This window comes from Manihot esculenta, chromosome 4, assembly GCF_001659605.2.
Source record: "Manihot esculenta cultivar AM560-2 chromosome 4, M.esculenta_v8, whole genome shotgun sequence".
NCBI lineage: Eukaryota > Viridiplantae > Streptophyta > Magnoliopsida > Malpighiales > Euphorbiaceae > Manihot > Manihot esculenta.
This window is the reverse complement of record NC_035164.2, coordinates 4,233,241-4,251,041: the sequence shown is the minus strand read 5'-3', so window position 1 is coordinate 4,251,041 and position 17,801 is coordinate 4,233,241. Positions and strand designations below refer to the sequence as shown.

The following is a 17,801-nucleotide window of genomic DNA, read 5'->3' as shown; positions in this document are numbered from 1 at the left end:
TTAAGATTTAATATATAATTTTGATAATTATTAAAAAAATTAAATCAAATTAAATTATTAATTTTTAAAAAATTAAAATTGAACTGATTTGAAAAAATTTAAAATCAAATTAAATTTATGAATTGATTCGATTCAATACAATTGATTATTTCAGTTTACCAAAGAAGATGAAACCAAAGCTGAAGCCTCCTTTAGCCGCTGCTCACCATGTTTTCAGAGATGCTCTGCACCAAAAACAATACGCATGTCAAACTCAAAACCTCTCTCTCTCTGCCTCAACTCTAGATTTTGACTCTCCATATCTACCCCTATAAAGGGAGATAGAGTAAAAGCCATGCAAAAGGTATTCCAAAGGCCTAAAGCATTCATCTTCTTCCCTCTTTCTTTAGAGACTCTCTTCTATAAAACCCTTATTGCTTTTTGAAACTCCATATAGAAAAAAAGATATATGCAGACAGAAAATATCGACATGGGTGGTGGTCCTGGTGGAGGTCAAGTGAACTCACGATGGAATCCCACAAAGGAACAGATAAATTTGCTTGAAAGCTTGTACAAGCAAGGTATAAGAACACCATCTGCTGATCAGATACAGCAAATAACGGCTAGACTCAAAGATTTTGGTCATATTGAAGGGAAGAATGTGTTTTATTGGTTTCAAAATCACAAGGCAAGACAAAGGCAGAAACAGAAACAAGAGAGCTTGGCTTATTTCAATCGCTATCTTTACAAGCCTCAGCAGCAGCAGCAGCTTGTGTTTCCACGTCCTTCCACAAATGGCGGTTTGTTTTCTGATCTGTTAATTTTTAATCATATGGAATACTTTTTATATTGATTCTCTGAAGTTCTGGATAAATAAATACATATAAATATTTTTGTTTATGGGTTTCGTTGTTTGTTTATTTTCCACCTATTGCTTTCATTCCTAGCTGTCTCTTCATGCAAATGGACTCGATATCTGTGAGAATAAAAGATTAAAGATTAGGAAACTGTTCTCTAAGTGTTGGTTATCCAGAGAGATTTAGATATAAAAAAATAACAGATTCGTTTTGTCACCTTTCTGTTAGATTCTTCCTCCACCTTATAGATCCTTTATTATTGCTTAATATTTTTCTTTTCTTTTCTTTTCTTTTCTTTTCTTCCGTGCAGTTGTTTGTGGATCATACTACATTCCACAGAGCGATGTAGGGTTTTATCCACAGTATTCGACGGTGCTACTCCCCGCCGGTAGCTTCAAGAGGAAGCCGAGGAGTGAAAAGGCTGACAAAGCAAGAGCCTATGTTTCTACTGATAGAAAACAGCAGGAGGCTATGAATGGCAATTGCAATGAAACTTATCAAGAGACATTGCCTCTCTTTCCTTTGCACCCAACAGGCATTTTACAAGGAAGAGAAGAGAGTTTTTGTTCTCATGGTTCAATTATTTCTGCTGAGGATTCCATTGCCATTGCTGCTCCTTCAAGCTTCTCTGAGAATAATACTGTTGGCATTGAACTGTGTTCTAGTGATAAACCCTTCTTTGATTTCTTCTCTGGACAAGATGCCCTTGAGAGTGATTAATTGAGCGTTCTCTAAGTTCTTTTGAAATGGTAGTGATTTCTGAAATGAATTATGTATTAGCCTTTGATTAAAAACCTAAGTTTATAATTTTATCCAAATCTTTATGTTAGAAATCCGATTAATATCATTTTTTTTTTCTTATGATACAAGTAAATAATTTAATAATAAATAAATAGAAAGACTTAAATTTGAAATTTTTTTATTGCTTCCTACACGTTTGAAAGTAGAGGAATAGCAATCTGGCTAGCTGCCGTTGTTTTCCATTTATTTTTAATTTTCATTAATCAGCTAAGCTACATGCACCATATTCAATAAAGGAACTAGGCCACATCTTAGATTAGACATTCCTCTACAGAAACAAAATAATTCAGATCCTATTTATGATTAAAATAGATTTAAACTTAGAATGGAAAAGTGTCATTAATTTGTGGGGATAAGTGCTCTGTCATTCAAGTTAACAGGTAAATTATTTGTGCATAAATACAGTGTACGAGGGAATTAGATCTCTGTCCCATGCATAACGGTTCCTAATTCTCTTCAGGTATAAGGGCCCTAATTCTCTTGCATGCGTATGGTTTCACAAATCGAATGGGCTGAACTCCTTCTGGGTTTTGAGCTGGGCCAAAAGATAAGGGTAAAGCTAGGCCCAAAGGGAATCTGTTCATTGGGCCGAATGAGCTGGGCCGGTCTGATTGGAGAATCTGACTGGAGTCCGATTTTTGAGCTGAATGGGCCTGACCTGTCAGTGTAGGGGATGTGTGAGCTTTCGGATGATGAGCCATTACCGCGGGTGGAGAAACCCAGCGGTTATCATAGTCTCTGAATTTCAATAAAATTAATTAATTAGACTTTATAATTTTATAGTGAACTAAAATGTCTTTTATACAATTATTTAGTTTTTCTATTAAAAATTTTGTTAATAAAAAAAAAGTTAATGGCCAAATGAAAGAGAACAATTGTAAATTTCAAAAATAACCCACAGTATAACTCCATACTTTATACAGTGAATTGGCTTGATTTTATACAAAAAGACAAATCGGTTCATCAAATGAACAACAAAATTCAGAAATATCAAATATCAGTATAAACGATAATGCTAGAAAATAGAATACGAGTTTGATTCACAAACTCTTACAAACATTAAATGTAAAAATAATTCATAGTCAGATCTCATTTAAATAATAATCCATTTATACAAACTCCTCATAAATAAAAAAAACTATAAATCTATTCTACATCCATACAATCGGACGAAAAAATCTCTTTACTTTATATATTTATTTGCATTTAGTGATCTGCTCTTTTATTTATTTTTATTCTTGCCCATACATCTCATTGTCATTTTCTCTACACCAATCTCTTTTTTTTCTTGATAAAAAATTATCTTTACTCTTTAACTTTATATTTTGAAGGAGCCGACAATGATGATAAAGAAGAAAACGATGACGAATTAGAGTTGTGTTAGGTCACTAAAGGGGACAACAAAAGAAGAAGATCGGTTAGCGAATGAAAATTTAAGAAGAAGTAGAGTCATGAAGAAGTAAAAGGGTGAAAATTTAAGAGGAAATAGAGTCGTGAAGAAGTAAAAGGGTGAGAGAAATGAGAGGCGACGAAGAAGATTAGATTTCTTTATTATTATATATATATATAATACTGACTTGATTTATTTTAATTTGATTCGAATTATTTAATTTTTTTATTCAATAAGAATGCTGCTCAGCTATAGTTAATTTTCTAAATTAAAAAGGCTATTTAAAATTTTTTATTTAAAATTAATAGAATCTGTTATTAATTATTAATGGAAACATCATATCATTGAATTTTAAAATAATGAGAAATATTTTAATTAATTCTACGCATTATAAGGATTAATTAATTAATTTCAATAAAATTCAGAGACTTTCTATTTATGTTTTAAAAAAATTATGGGACGAAGTAAGAGAGTATAAATACTCACTCAGTCTCATAATTTTTTATCTATTTTACTTTTTTTCACCTCTATTAAAAAATGTAAAAATATCTTATTTTAAATATATTAAATTTTTTATTAAATATTAAAAGATATTTTAAAAAATTTTTAAAAAATAAGACAAAGTTTGACTTATATATTATTATAATTTTAAAAAATGAATAATAATTTTAAAACAATTAAAAATAAATAAATAAAAATTATGAAATGAATGAAATATTCTGTAGTAGTTTCTAAATGTGACGGTTTCTTTAGTTCAAATCTTCATTCACAAATTATTTTGTAAAATTATTAGAGTAATAATAAATTTACTTGCATCTAAGTCGTGGATCATGTGGACCATTATATAAAAAAAATTAAATAAAATTTATTAAATCGGATTTATAAAAATTTTTTTTAGAATAATATTTTAATTTAGAGCTATCTTCCTATATCCATCAGTGCCCTCTCTTTCTTTCTCCTTTTAATTACAAGTTATTCTAAAATTATAGAATATTAAGTTTAATGCAATGCTATCCAAAAGAAAGTTATACTCATGATATAAACCCTAAATGAAGAAAAAAAAATCAAATTTCAATTAAATGTTACAATAACTATAAATTTCTTTCAAAAATTATGAAGGCAGTATTCGGTTCAAATCGAAAAATCGATTGAACCGAACCGATTTAAAAATTTAGTTTGGTTTTTTATATATTTCGGTTCGGTTCGGTTTTGAATTTTAAAAATTTTAGTTATTTCGATTCGGTTTGATTTTGATCAGAAAAAAACCAAAAAAATCGAACTGAACCGATTAGTAATAATAATATATTTTTTCACTTAAATCATATTAAAATTAAAATATTTTAATTAAATTTTAAAATATTAAAAATAAAGTGTAAAAAATAAAAAAATTATTAAAAATCGAAACCGATCAAATCGAACCGAATCAGACCGATTTAGTTCGATTCGATTTCTGACCAAAATCAGTTCGGTTTGATTTTTATAAACACTAAAATTTTGATTTTTAGTTTATTCGATTCGGTTCGATTTTAAACCAAACCGACCGAATGCTCACCCCTACTTATAGCTAGCAAAGAAGAGATAAAATCTGAATATATAAATAAAATGCATAGGATTTGTAATCTATCTCATAAATGAAAAAAATAAAATAAAACTTTAATTAAATTTAACTATAAATTATGAAGCCTTGAATTTTGATTCTAATACCTTGCACGTAAGAGATTCATTCTGAATATATAAATTAAATGCGGTGGATTTAGAAAGAATTTTCAAAAAAAAAAAAAGGAAACAAGGGGTTGGGTTGGAAGAGGCCCAGTAGGGTAAGGAATTGAGCGGTTGAGCCTTCATATCGATTGGGCCCGAAAGCCCTTTCAGAAACATAATCTTGTCCCATGACGACTACTGTTCAATCTAGAAATGAAAACACGTAGAGTACTGCAAAAATCACCCAACTTAACTTTAAAACCGATTAATATTATTAATATTATTATAAAATATACAATTTATATTAAATTAATTATTTATATAATAAATATTCAATATATAAAATTTAAATACGATCCAAATAAATATTAATTTTTGAATTGAATTATAATTATTTAAATTTATCTTATTAAATAATAATTAAAATTGAGAATTGAGAGAATAAAACTTGAAATTTCTCATATTAAATAATAGCTATTAATTATTTTAATAGTAATAATTTATTTTTAGCAATGGTTAGTAAAAATTAATACTATGTTTAGGATACATTCTTAAAGAAAAAATTTAAATTCTATTGATAAAATTTAATCTATTTATCTTTATAAAATGATTCTTTTATTTAGAATAAATTTTACAATAATAGATTCAATAGAATTTTTTTATTTTAAATAAATCAATAATAAATTTAAATTGATTTATGTTTTTATATTCTTCTTATTTCTACACTAAACATTAATATTTATTCTTATAAATAATAGTTATTTTTATCACATTCAAAATATTTTTAAAAACTATTATTAATATTTTTCACAATATGTAAAATTTTAACTTGATCTATTAAAAAACATAAATTAGGATGGACTCTCTTTTTTCAAATATTAACATAATAATATAGCAAAATTTCTTAATATCAATTATAAATGCATAAAATATTAATAATTAATATTAAATTAAATTAAATTCCAAAAAAAGAAAATAGTTATTAATTAAAAAATCACAAGTAAATTTGAAGTTAAAATATAAAAAAAATAAAGAAAATGAAGGAAATGAAGTTTTCAATAGCTAATTAAATAATTTTGATATAAATGGATTTAAGTAAAATTATTTCTTGTAACTTTTAATAATTTTAACAAGATTTAATTTTAATTTAAAATTAATTCTCATAAGAATTTAATTTCATTTGAATTAATTTTTTTAAGAAAAAAAAATTTAATTCATTTGAACTTTTTCAAAACTATCGATAAAATTAGAAGGTTTTGATTTATACACATATTTAAAATAACATAATTTAAGATTATAATTTCTCTAATTTTTGATTTATACACATATTTAAAATAATATAATTTAAAATTAAAATTTATTTTTCAATTTATAAAATTAAATTAATAATAAATACATTTAAATAAATTTAAAATGTTTCACGTTTTCTCCTGCCCTTTATAACTTTGGCAAAAAAATGTTTCAGATTTGTTTTTTTTTTCTTTTAATTTTTTATGAAAATAATGAAACTAAATTAAGAAAAATATAATACAAAAAAGTCAGACGGTGTGCTACAATCTAATTGAGCACACTCTCCTTAAAATAAATTTAAAATTTGAATAAAATTTTTTAATATTTTAAAATATTGCTCGATTATTGTAAAACTGAAAAGTTTAGATTAATTTACAAATGGACATAAAATTGTGAATTTTTCAGCCTGGTAATTATAACCGAACGGGCTCTTTTCCATGTACCACCTCGTAAATTGAGGTCATCAGGGTGCGCAGTATTCAGTTTAAATCGAAAAAATTGATCGAATTGAATTGATTTAAAATTTTGGTTTGATTTTTTATATATTTCGATTCAGTTCGATTTTTAATTTTAAAAATTTCGGTTATTTCGGTTTAGTTCGATTTTGATAAAAAAAATCGAAAAAACCGAATCGAACCGATTAATAATAATAATATATTTTTTCAATAATATAGAGAAATTAAATCATATAAAAATTAAAATATTTTAATTAAATTTTAAAATATAAAAAATAAAGTGTAAAAAATAAAAAATTATTAAAAATCGAAACCGATTAAACCGAACCGAATCAGACCGATTCGATTCGGTTTCTGATCAAAATCGGTTCGGTTCGGTTTTCATAAACACTAAAATTTTAATTTTCGGTTTATTCAATTCGGTTCGGTTCAAAATCGAACCGACCGAATGCTCACCCCTAAATTTCAGGCCCTTTTGAACTGAGACAATTATCTCCATTTTTTCCCCTTGGGTCTTCTCTGGTTCTCCCCTCTCTCTCCGATGTAGCCTAGTTATTATTATGGGAAAGATGGGTGTTTGTGATATAAAAAAAATTTTTAATTAAGTTTTTAATTTTAAAAAATATATTAATATATTTTTAATATTTTAAAAGTTTATTAATTAATATTTTTATTAATTTTAATCATTAATTATTGTAAAAAAATTTAAAATATTTTTAATAAAAATTAATTAATAGATTTTTTTTATAAAAATTAAAATATTAATAAATAATTATTTTTTTAAAATATAAAAATTAAATAATAAAATATGTAAAAATTAATTAGTAAATTTTTTAAAATTTTAAAATATTTTAATAAATTTTTAAAATTAATAAATTAATTAATAATTTTTTTAATATAGAAATTAAATAGTAAATTTATTATTATTATTATTATTATTATTATTATTATTATTATTATTTTAATGGAGGATCTAGCTAGTTATTGTACGAGCCCTGATTAGGGGTGAGCATTCGATCGGTTCGGTTTAAAACTGAATCAAATCGAACCGAATAAATCGAAGACCGAAATTTCAGTATTTATGAAAATCGAACCGAACTGATTTTGGTCAGAAACCGAACCGAATCGAACCGGTCTGATTCGGTTCGATTCGGTTCGGTTTGATCGGTTTCGATTTTTAATAATTTTTTTATTTTTTACACTTTATTTTTAATATTTTAAAATTTAATTAAAATATTTTAATTTTAATATAATTTAATTTCTCTGTATTATTGAAAAAATATATTATTATTACTAATCGGTTCGATTCGGTTTTTTCGATTTTTTTCTAATCAAAACCAAATCGAATCGAAATAACCAAAATTTCTAAAATTAAAAATCAAACCGAAGTGAAATATATTAAAAACCAAACTAAAATTTTAAATCAATTCGATTCAGTGGGTTTTTTCGGTTTGAACCGAATACTCTCACCTCGAGCCCTAGTAGAATCTCCACTAACAGCAGAGCATTTCACTAATCTTTGTTTTTTTTGTCAGAAACATTTCACTAATCTTATTTTAAATTCACGCAAATGACCACAAAAAATCCTCAGCCTATCGACGTGGATCTCAACCATTCGCTAATAACCGCACCAAAAATTAAATGATAAATAAAGCGCGCTCTGCCCTTTTGGTGGTTAATTTGCCCCGTCACATAATCCCATGTATAAATTAAAAAAAGGGATAATTCTCTATTCTTTGCTCCCCTGCTAAACGTCTCATCTCCACCACTCCCTCTATCGCTCATGAAACTTTAGCCTTCCCTCTCTCGTCGTAGTCTCTATCTTCCATGGCGAAAACCTTAATTTCTTCTCCGCCGTTCATCGGCGCACCACTCTCCTCGCTCTCTCGCCATGGCCTTCACACGCTTCCTAACCGGAGATTCATGTCCACTCGAGTCAAGTTCAGTCTACACGAGATTCCTCCAATTGTTCAGTTAGACTCCTCCTCGATTGATTTCACTTCTATTGTTACTAGAGCTGAAAGCCTCCTCTATACACTTGCTGATGCGGCTGTTGCAGCGGATTCGGCCTCTGGTGGTGCTGCCTCCAGCTCAACTGATGCTGCTGTGCAGAAGAATGGAGGTTGGTTCGGGTTTATCTCCGAATCCATGGAATTCGTCCTTAAGGTAATTTTGCTTAGGTTACTTTGTGAATTGTATGATTACAGTGCGATTTTATTTTATTTAATATTTTTTTGAAGGATAATGAATGTTTTACGAAACAGAATTGATATTTCGACTCTAATTTTGTTTTTCGTTTTGTGTTCAGGTGTTGAAGGATGGGCTTTCTGCTGTGCATGTACCTTATGCTTATGGTTTTGCAATTATTTTGCTCACTGTTGTTGTGAAAGTTGCTACTTTACCTTTAACCAAGCAGCAAGTGAGTTTCATATCTATTTTCTTTACAAAGAAAAAAGTTTCATTTGCTTGTTAAATTATATTTGGAAAAATATATGTTTGTTCTTACCCACTGTCTAGAATGCTGCTGGTGGATTAACATACTCTTTTGCTATGTAGGTGGAATCTACATTGGCTATGCAAAACCTTCAACCTAAGATAAAAGCCATTCAACAAAGATATGCAGGGAATCAGGTGCGGTACATTTGCATTTGTATTGATTTTTTTATAGAATTTAGAGGTTGGGCTTGAGCTCACGCCTTTTTTTTTTGATATTTTGATTCTTCATTGATTAATTGGGTTATGTTTATCTCTCTCTAGGAGAGAATACAACTTGAGACATCACGTCTCTATAGGCAAGCAGGGGTTAATCCATTAGCAGGTAACTAAATGGTTTCCTGAAGTTATCTTTGTTTTCCATATTTGAAATTTGATTAATTAAATTTTGTTGCAGATTGATCAAGAACTTATATACATTGGTATCTAAAGTTTGTCCCCTTGCTTTTAACTCCCTGTAAATTATTCTTCATATAAAAGGCAGTTGGTTTTGAAATAGTGGTTAAATGAATAAATGACAAAGTGTTTATTCTTTTTATATCAATCTTGTTCATTAGATTACATTAACATCATCGTTATTATGCTTTTACTTTTTGCTGTACTGGCATTTAGTATTTGTTTTTCTTCATTCTTATCTCAGGAGATCTTGCTTCTGTCATTTTCTTTATTTCTTAATTTATTTTTATACTACAGTTATCTTATCCCATATGGCATGTCAAATCTACTAAGTTATACAATATTTCTATCTTCAGTTTTGTCAATATTTAGAATTGTGCATTGGGCTTAATGGTGGAAATGCTTAATAACATTTCACTCCAGGTTGTTTTCCAACTTTGGCTACGATACCAGTCTGGATTGGTCTATATCAAGCTCTTTCAAATGTTGCAAATGAGGTAATGAAGAGGTTGATTCATCATCATCTTTTGTTGATGGTGATTAGTGTATCCATATCAGTCTATATGTTAACACGAGTTATTGTTGATCATTGCCAACTTCCTTTTACTTTTCCAAAGGGGCTGTTGACAGAAGGTTTTTTTTGGATTCCGTCATTGGGTGGGCCAACTACAATTGCAGCTCGACAAAGTGGATCTGGCATTTCATGGCTTTTTCCATTTGTGGTAATTAAACTCTATATTTCCTAGGTCATGAAGTTAAATTGTCTTCTACTTTTATCTACATTAACATTGCAATTCTTCCTAGATCTAGATAAAAAGCTTGACATGATTGCAAGTCTGTGTAACTCAACTGCTTTAAATGAAGCACATGTCTATGAAATTTAGATAGATATTGTTTTGTGGTATATTCAGTGTAGATTCACTTGTGGTTTGTTTCAACTGTGCTTGTCTTCAAAGTCATCATAATTAAGTTGGTGGTTTTTAGTTCTACTTTATTGTTTTTTCAAAGATATTTTTGGAGGATAGTTGCTTAGTCTTGGTTATAACCTTTGAAGCCTGAAACTCATCCATTGGATATGTCTTACATGGCACGATAATTTCGCGAAGCAGGACAACAGAATCAGGTGGGGCAAAGAGCACAACAACGAGTTGAGCTTGCTTGGTTGAAGAAATGGATCAGTGACTTGACTGTCATATTTTCAATGATAAAGTAACATAAGGAGTTTCTGATGGAGGTAATAGGATGGTTGGTGGTTAGAGAAGCTCCAGGGAGGTCTTTGGGTTGTGGTTTAGGTTGCTAATTGACCTGGATGAATCTTGGCCTTCGGGCAATGTCTGGAGGGCAGATGGGTACCAATCGCATTGCATGGTGCTGTGCGGTCTATTTGAGGTGGTGTTGTGGTGTTTTGAAGCCCAAACAATGGTGGTGGTGAATGGGAGGTGATAATGCTGTTTTCTTCTTTGGTTGCAAGGCTCTTTTCTTTTCAAACTCGGAAGAAACTTTCACAAGCAGAAAGGGTTTGATTGTTCACAGGCAAGATCAAATAGGCTCTGTAACAAATTGATTTAGACCAGGAAAAACAAAAGTGACCAAGAGAAATAAGTTCTCTAGAAAACTAATTCTCAAGCTTTATTAATTATCAATTATAAAAATATCATAATAAAAATCTGATAATAGAACCTAAATAACTAGTTATTATTGAAACTAATTAGGGATACAAATCAAAACAAACTTCTTAAATAATTAAATACTGCTTCCCAAATAATAATGATGATGATAATAATAATAATAATAATAATAATAATAATAATAATAATAATAATAATAATAATAATAATAATAGAAACTATTAGAAATACTACTAATATTTCTTGAATAATAGAAATCCGAACTTCTCAATTGTACATGTAATGTTATTTTAAATTATATCCACTGATACTACTTCAATACCTTTCCTTGTTTTCTTTTCTTTTTTTCTTTTTTTTTTTTTTCTTTCGCCACATTTTTTCTTTTGATTGTCAAAAGTATATTGTGGTTGATGAATGTAACCTTGGCAGCTGAAAGAAGTGAGGAAAATGGTTTTGAAAGGATTGGAAAATCAAGGTTACCCTTTGGTTTGGCCTATCATTTGGACAACTTCTAGTGCCTTTTTATTTTGGCTGCAGTGATCTCTTAATTCATTTCAATTGTGGTATATATGCTTACCCACCAAATAGCAAATAGATGGATCTTGTTAAAGCTGTAGTTTGCTATTAGGTAGGTCCTGCATGGTTATATTTCTTTCATAAGCTCTGGATCAGATTTGGTGATCCAATATATGTCAATGATGCAGGATGGCCATCCACCATTGGGCTGGCATGACACTGCAGCTTACCTGGTTTTGCCTGTGCTCCTTGTTGTTTCCCAATACGTGTCGATGGAGATCATGAAACCTCCCCAGGTAGAAAATTGATGATAGCTCTCTTGCGTTTTTTTTTTCCTGAATTTTATTATTCCAATGCGATGTGAAACCTTGAATTCTTCCCCTTTTTCTGAGACAGACAGATGATCCAGCTCAAAAGAACACTCTTCTTGTTTTCAAGTTTCTTCCTCTCATGATCGGTTACTTTTCCTTGTCTGTGCCATCAGGATTATCAATTTACTGGTTGGTTTCTCATCAACCATATCACTGACATCAATTGAATTTATATGAGTGTCATATCTGCAAGTTTAATTGATATCAAGTGGACTTATATTTCTGGCAGTACTTCTTTTGTTGTGGTATTATTAACAGAAATTAGAAAATTCTTATGTTTGCCTTTCTATTATTTGTATTTATGCTTTCAGTTCATGTACCTGAAAAATTATACATAATCTTGATCGCGGAAACAATCGTTGATGCGTTGGCATTGCTTTACTATTTTCATTCCTTTGGGCATGTATTGTCATCTTTTATAATATCTATCATTAATCTAAATTTCCTGCATGATCTATTTTGTACATTTCTGTGGTTTTGCATATGTCGTATGTTGGTTTTTCCCCTTACTAAAGCAATACCTTCACATTTGCTTGAATTGAAACTTGTGCTGGCATTTCAAATATTCAAGCAGTCACAATGCTTGGTGTTAGACATATTTTATCCTTGTTTAGCCTTTTCTCTTGGACCTATAAACAGGCATGTGTAGCGCTCTTCTTTTGTTGATTAATTCAAAAACTTTTGTTGTGTGATTTTTAGGTTCACAAACAATGTCCTCAGCACAGCCCAACAGGTATGGTTACGCAAATTAGGTGGTGCAAAGCCTGTAGTTAATGAAAATGCAAGTGGAATCATCACTGCAGGACGTGCAAAACGATCAGCTTCACAGCCAGCACAGGCCGGTGATAGGTCAGTGTTCTGTTTACGTGATTTGTTTTTGTTTCAGCTACTTCAGAATTGTGTAGGAAACAAGGATTGTGGTTGACAGGTTCAGGAAGCTGAAGGACGAAGAGAAGAGGAAAAAGTTGAGCAAGGCAATAGCAGATGAAGAGATGCAGACTCTGGATTTTGCATCTGGTTCTGATGAGGACTCGGATGAAGAGACGAAGGACAAGGTAAATCCTAAATCTAGTTCTTCAGGCTGGGGAACCACCTATAACATGTCATTATTTCTATAATTGTGAAGTTCAACCTCCTTGAACTTGCCATTACTTCCTGATCATGCTAAACAAAATACTCCATCCTACAAAGATAGACTTCTATTTTCACATGGATTAAGAAAATATAGTTAAAGCATAAATTTTGTTTAGTCTTTTCTTAGTATGTCCTCTATTCATATTGTTTCATTAAAAATTAAATAACTCATGTTACTAAATTGTTCTTGAAACCAATAAATGTTACGCTTTCAATGCATATTAAATAGGGGCATATTAGAAAGCTAGTAAATAACCCATTATTTTAAAAAGGAAAATGGCTTATAATTTTGGATGGGTGAAAAAGAAAAGTAAGTCTATCTTTGTGGGACAAAGGGAGTACTACTTTCATGTTAAGACTCTTAATGCTGGTTTACTATATTAAATAAGAGGTTCTCATGGAACCATATATTTGAAGATTTAAAATTTCTTATGCAATGCTCTTTTTGTTGCTATAAATAACTGTGGTAGTGTTGACCAACATAAAAGGTTCCTAATTAGGAGGATTCAGATATTTGGGATTCTAATTACGCATGATTATAAGGCTTGATTATATGGATTTTATTTTTATTGTAAATATTCCTAATTTAAGTTGATTCTTTGCGTATAAAATACTCAAACCTTGTAAAGATCAAAGTAATTGGAATAGAATAAAAAATTTCTCTCAAAATTCTTTGGGTAGTCTTCCTTTTCATCCACCCACTGTCTAAGATTCTGCGAATTAATACAACGTATGAGAAGCAGATAGTGGACAGGATAGCTATGCCCTTGCTGTTTTAATTTTCTGGCAGCACGTTGTGGGTTCCACACTCCACAATTGGACTGTGATTGACCTTACTATGAAATCAAAGAGTGGAGAAGTACAGAACTGAGCTATATGATGGTGTAAATAAAAGTACTTTTGCAAGCACGTTGAGCTGTGGAACATTATTCATGTGCAACTCTTTGCTTCCATAAAGTGAATCCCTCAGTTTCAAAATCCATGATGAACCTCAATAACAATGGATGAAAGGGATTTTCCTTTTTCTTTTCTCACTAGAACTGAAGACAAATTGGAATAAGTGGAGAGACTTATGTAATAAGAGAATCTAATATAATAGTGTTGAAGCTTCATATAATCAAAGTTTGAAGAGTCAAAACAATCATAAACAAGTTCAATATGGTAGGAAAGATGTCCATGAATTGAGGGATCTGGTAGGTTTTTTGTTGAAGACAGTAACACTGTCAAGGTCTAAATAGACCCTATCTTAATTGTATGATGAGCAACTGCAACTTTTATTATTATTAGAAATTGTGTTGAACTCTAGTTTATAACTAGTGAAATCTCTGACAGGGTGAGGAAGTTTTAGAAGGAGCATATGCTTCTAGTGCAAGCAAACAGGTTCCAGATATTTCTAGACCAAAGAGAAGCAAACGGTCAAAAAGAAAGCGTGCTGTATAAAACAACTATACTGATTTGATGATTGTAGCTTTCGGTGAGTCCTGTATATCTCTAGAAAATGTATTTTTGTTATATAGTGCCATTTTTATGTTGGCTAATTCAATTAAAGATGAATTGGAAATCATGGAGATCATGCCTGATTATAAACCCTTAATTCCACATGGCATGTGAAGCATTTGCTTTTCTGTCATGTCAGTGTTGATAGTTAATGGCAGCATTAGTTTCTCTGAAACATTAACTTGAAAGCATTATCATCGATATTGATAAAAGAGCTGGTCTAGTCATTCCAGTAATGTTTGCAATCACTATATCTTCTAGTGCTGAAATTCTCATTTAGCAGGTACTAGTTTTTTTGCTTGTCTCCTAAACTCTATTTTTTCATCTTGACATGTTTTTTTACTGATATCTTATGCTTTTTCCTATGAAAAATCCAATATTGCTTGGTTTGGTTGTCAAAATTCACATCAAAGAGCATACTGCTACTTTAAGAAAAATCATTTGGAAAAGGAAAATTAATTGAATTATTGCACAATTATGCTTGATTTCTATTTCATTTAGAATAAACTTTTAGTAATAAAGAATTTAATTATTTAATTCCAAACATAAGAATTGGCAAAAATTTTTTAATTGAATTGAATTCTGATAAGTCTCCAAACAGACTCTGGATAATTTGCTGAAAATGGAGAAAGGTATTGCTTAAGTGTTTCACTTTTCCTTCCCAGACATTTTATGAGAACCATCTTCTATTGAAATTACTTGTATCTGGAAAGATGCCTATTTCCACTAACAGGACATAAGCGAATGAATTCAACCAACAGAAATCTCAAAAGATATATATGATTTGGTGTGGCTTTTTGGCTGGAGAAGGGGCTTAATTCCAGTTAAGAAAGGGAAAGGGGTGGGGGGGCATCAATAATATGCTAAACAATATTGATCTTAAATTTAGGCATCTTAAGATAAGTTCCACCTTTGTACAAGCATACAACTTCAGGGATCAAGATTGTTGAACCTAAATTAATACATTTTCTGATCTACTTTAGGGGAGTACTAGGAATCTCTTAGCTACTAGCTGAAGAAGTGCATCCATTGATTCATTGCTTAGTTGGTGGATTTTGATTCCCTACTGGATTGGTCCCAGATGGAGTTTTGTGAACTTTCTTCTTCCCAACCTTTACTTATTGAATAGGTGCAAACATAGTTATCGAATAAATAATCTGTAATAAGAGTATTAGAAATGTAATATGGATTTTGAGATATTGAATTCCTTACCCAGGATGGCCAGATGTTTGCCTTTGTAATCTTGATCTTAGTTGTGCAGGCTTGAATTTAAAATGACCTATAGTAGCAAAAGAAAGATAGAATTCACTGTCAGAACTTGTGGGGATACTAGGGAGATTCTGTACAGTTATGCATACCTTTTTTTCCCATGTTAGAGTGTGCATGGCATATTATACACTCGTGAACTTCGGTTATTGCACTGTTGGTTAGTTTATGAATAGGAGAATTGCACCCTATTTACCTGTAGAAACAATAATAGAAAAGGTAGAAGAGACTTGGCTTGCCTGATTCAATAGCTTGAACCTTGATATGGTTGGGAAAATGGTGCAGAGAAGCCACAAGCAGCAGCCATGATAGGAGAAGATGGATGAGAATCTGCCTACTCATTATGGGCATGAGATGATTCATGTTAAGTGAACAGAAAAAAAAATCTCTATAATGGTGGGCTTACACAAGTTTCAAGCATATCTTTATGTGATACTTGTCTGATAATCATAGCAAAACTTGAATATAATATGAGAATTGCATGTTAAAGGTGCTTGAGAATCCTATGCCCGATTTGGTAAGATTATTGAATCCGGTTTTCTCCTCATTGTGAGTTGACTTCTTCCCTCTTATCATTACTTGGTTATCATTGCATCCATGATAAAGTCCTGAAGTACGTGCTGTTATTTTGTTTTTGAGTGCATGAGCCATCCCCTTTGGCTTTAGGTATTGGGACTTGCCAATACTTGTTGGACATTGAATTGCTTACGTGACAAAGTATGGTCAAAGGGAATTAATACACTGCGTACTTCAAATTGCTTGCTACTTCTATATATGCCTGAAATTTGCTTTTCTTTTTTGAGATGACTACTAGAAATAACCCATATATGAAATTCTGTTAAATTTTACTAATTGACTTGGATTATTTTGACCACATTCATCGCATGAGTTTATTTCGTCGGTCATTAGGTTTGTTTCTTTTATGTTTTTCAATTTTAATTTGCTTTAGTAATAACATTTAACTTTAGTTTTATTATTGAAAGCTATTCTGTCGTGTAATAACAAATTTAATTTTCCAAAAATTAACTGACTTGTTTCTATCTTGTGATGTCTTAATCGATAGTGTATATAGTTCCAGAATATGAAAAATTTTTAAAAGTTAAAAATACCACAAAGTAGAAGATATAATTGAATCTAAGGTAATCTACTCTTCCATCCTAAGCAGTCTATTGTTGAAGCAAAAGAAGGAACTAAATGATTTTCGGCTTTGCTTGCATATGCCTTGTTTTTCTTTTCTGCAATAAAATGCTTTTGTTAGACTTTTGTGTCCTTTTTGGGCGAGGACAAATTTATGATTAAAAAAGGTCAAAACCTAATATAAGCTTTTAGTGCTCAATAAATAAAAGAACTCAATCCGTGCACAAACTCTAAAAACTCAACAATGACCAAGACTTGATCCGATGACCCGATAGCTTCTCAGTAGAAGTAGCTCTCTCCCTTAAGATTTTCGACCATCCACTGAACAGGAAGCCACCATATTCTCTTTCTACTTTCTCTTTTACCGTAGTTAAAAACTATAGAAAGACAAACTGAAACTCCAGGAGTAAAGAGAAGAGATCAAAGAGAAAAATTACAGCCACCACAAAATTAAAAACAATGCTACCAAATCAAAATATGGTATGAAAAAATATGGAAAAAAAAGGACAAGCATTCTCTAGGTCGAAGCTGAAAATTAAAAACAAAGCTACCAAATCAAAGCATAGTATGAAAAAATATGGAGAAAAAAAAAAAGACAACCATCCTCTAGGTCAAAAGCTTCTACAAATCTAAGATTCACAGCTTAAAGGAGGAGAAAGTTTGCTCTTTGACCACTCATAGCACCGATCTTTGTGTTATTTCTCTTTCTTTGTGCATAGGATATTTGCATAATTAATGCATTGTTTGATCGAGTAAATTAACTCAAAAACTTTAATTTTTCTTAATATATTTATTTTTTTTTATTTTTATTTTTTTTAACATTTTGATCTAACTTCTCATGAATTTCAAATAAGCTATTTCCATCGTTTCAAAGGAAATAACTTATTTTT

At 30.3% G+C, this 17,801-nt stretch overlaps 2 protein-coding genes across 5 annotated transcripts; both read left to right on the top strand.

Annotated features, from left to right (window-relative positions):
* Window positions 1-226: 226 nt before the first annotated feature.
* On the top strand, window positions 227-1,654 carry LOC110614026 (WUSCHEL-related homeobox 2). Its single transcript, XM_021755475.2, has 2 exons — window positions 227-779; window positions 1,147-1,654. Exons 1-2 carry the CDS (start codon window positions 449-451, stop codon window positions 1,554-1,556), a joined length of 741 nt encoding a protein of 246 aa, XP_021611167.1. The 5' UTR covers window positions 227-448; the 3' UTR covers window positions 1,557-1,654.
* A 6,544-nt stretch (window positions 1,655-8,198) lies between these two features.
* LOC110613605 (inner membrane protein PPF-1, chloroplastic) lies at window positions 8,199-16,321 on the top strand. Of its 4 annotated transcripts, none has more exons than XM_021754825.2 (12): window positions 8,199-8,639; window positions 8,782-8,892; window positions 9,030-9,104; window positions 9,231-9,291; window positions 9,786-9,859; window positions 9,980-10,084; window positions 11,695-11,802; window positions 11,903-12,006; window positions 12,577-12,726; window positions 12,806-12,932; window positions 14,344-14,485; window positions 16,060-16,321. In XM_021754825.2, the coding sequence occupies exons 1-11, from the start codon at window positions 8,301-8,303 to the stop codon at window positions 14,449-14,451; spliced, it is 1,362 nt and encodes a 453-aa protein (XP_021610517.1). In that variant the 5' UTR covers window positions 8,199-8,300; the 3' UTR covers window positions 14,452-14,485; window positions 16,060-16,321. The 4 variants fall into 4 exon arrangements, with proteins under 4 accessions (XP_021610517.1, XP_021610519.1, XP_021610518.1 ...); XM_021754827.2 differs by lacking the exon at window positions 16,060-16,321 and adding an exon at window positions 15,492-15,732; XM_021754826.2 differs by lacking the exon at window positions 16,060-16,321 and adding an exon at window positions 14,648-14,683.
* The last annotated feature ends 1,480 nt before the right edge of the window (window positions 16,322-17,801 follow it).

Coding starts and splice junctions, on each gene's coding strand:
- LOC110614026 (XM_021755475.2), top strand. CDS start 449: ATGCAGACAGAAAATATCGACATGGGTGGTGGTCCTGGTGGAGGTCAA. Junction 780..1,146: donor ACGTCCTTCCACAAATGGCG/GTTTGTTTTCTG, acceptor TCTTCCGTGCAG/TTGTTTGTGGATCATACTAC.
- LOC110613605 (XM_021754825.2), top strand. CDS start 8,301: ATGGCGAAAACCTTAATTTCTTCTCCGCCGTTCATCGGCGCACCACTC. Junction 9,860..9,979: donor TTTCAAATGTTGCAAATGAG/GTAATGAAGAGG, acceptor ACTTTTCCAAAG/GGGCTGTTGACAGAAGGTTT. Junction 12,727..12,805: donor CCAGCACAGGCCGGTGATAG/GTCAGTGTTCTG, acceptor TGTGGTTGACAG/GTTCAGGAAGCTGAAGGACG.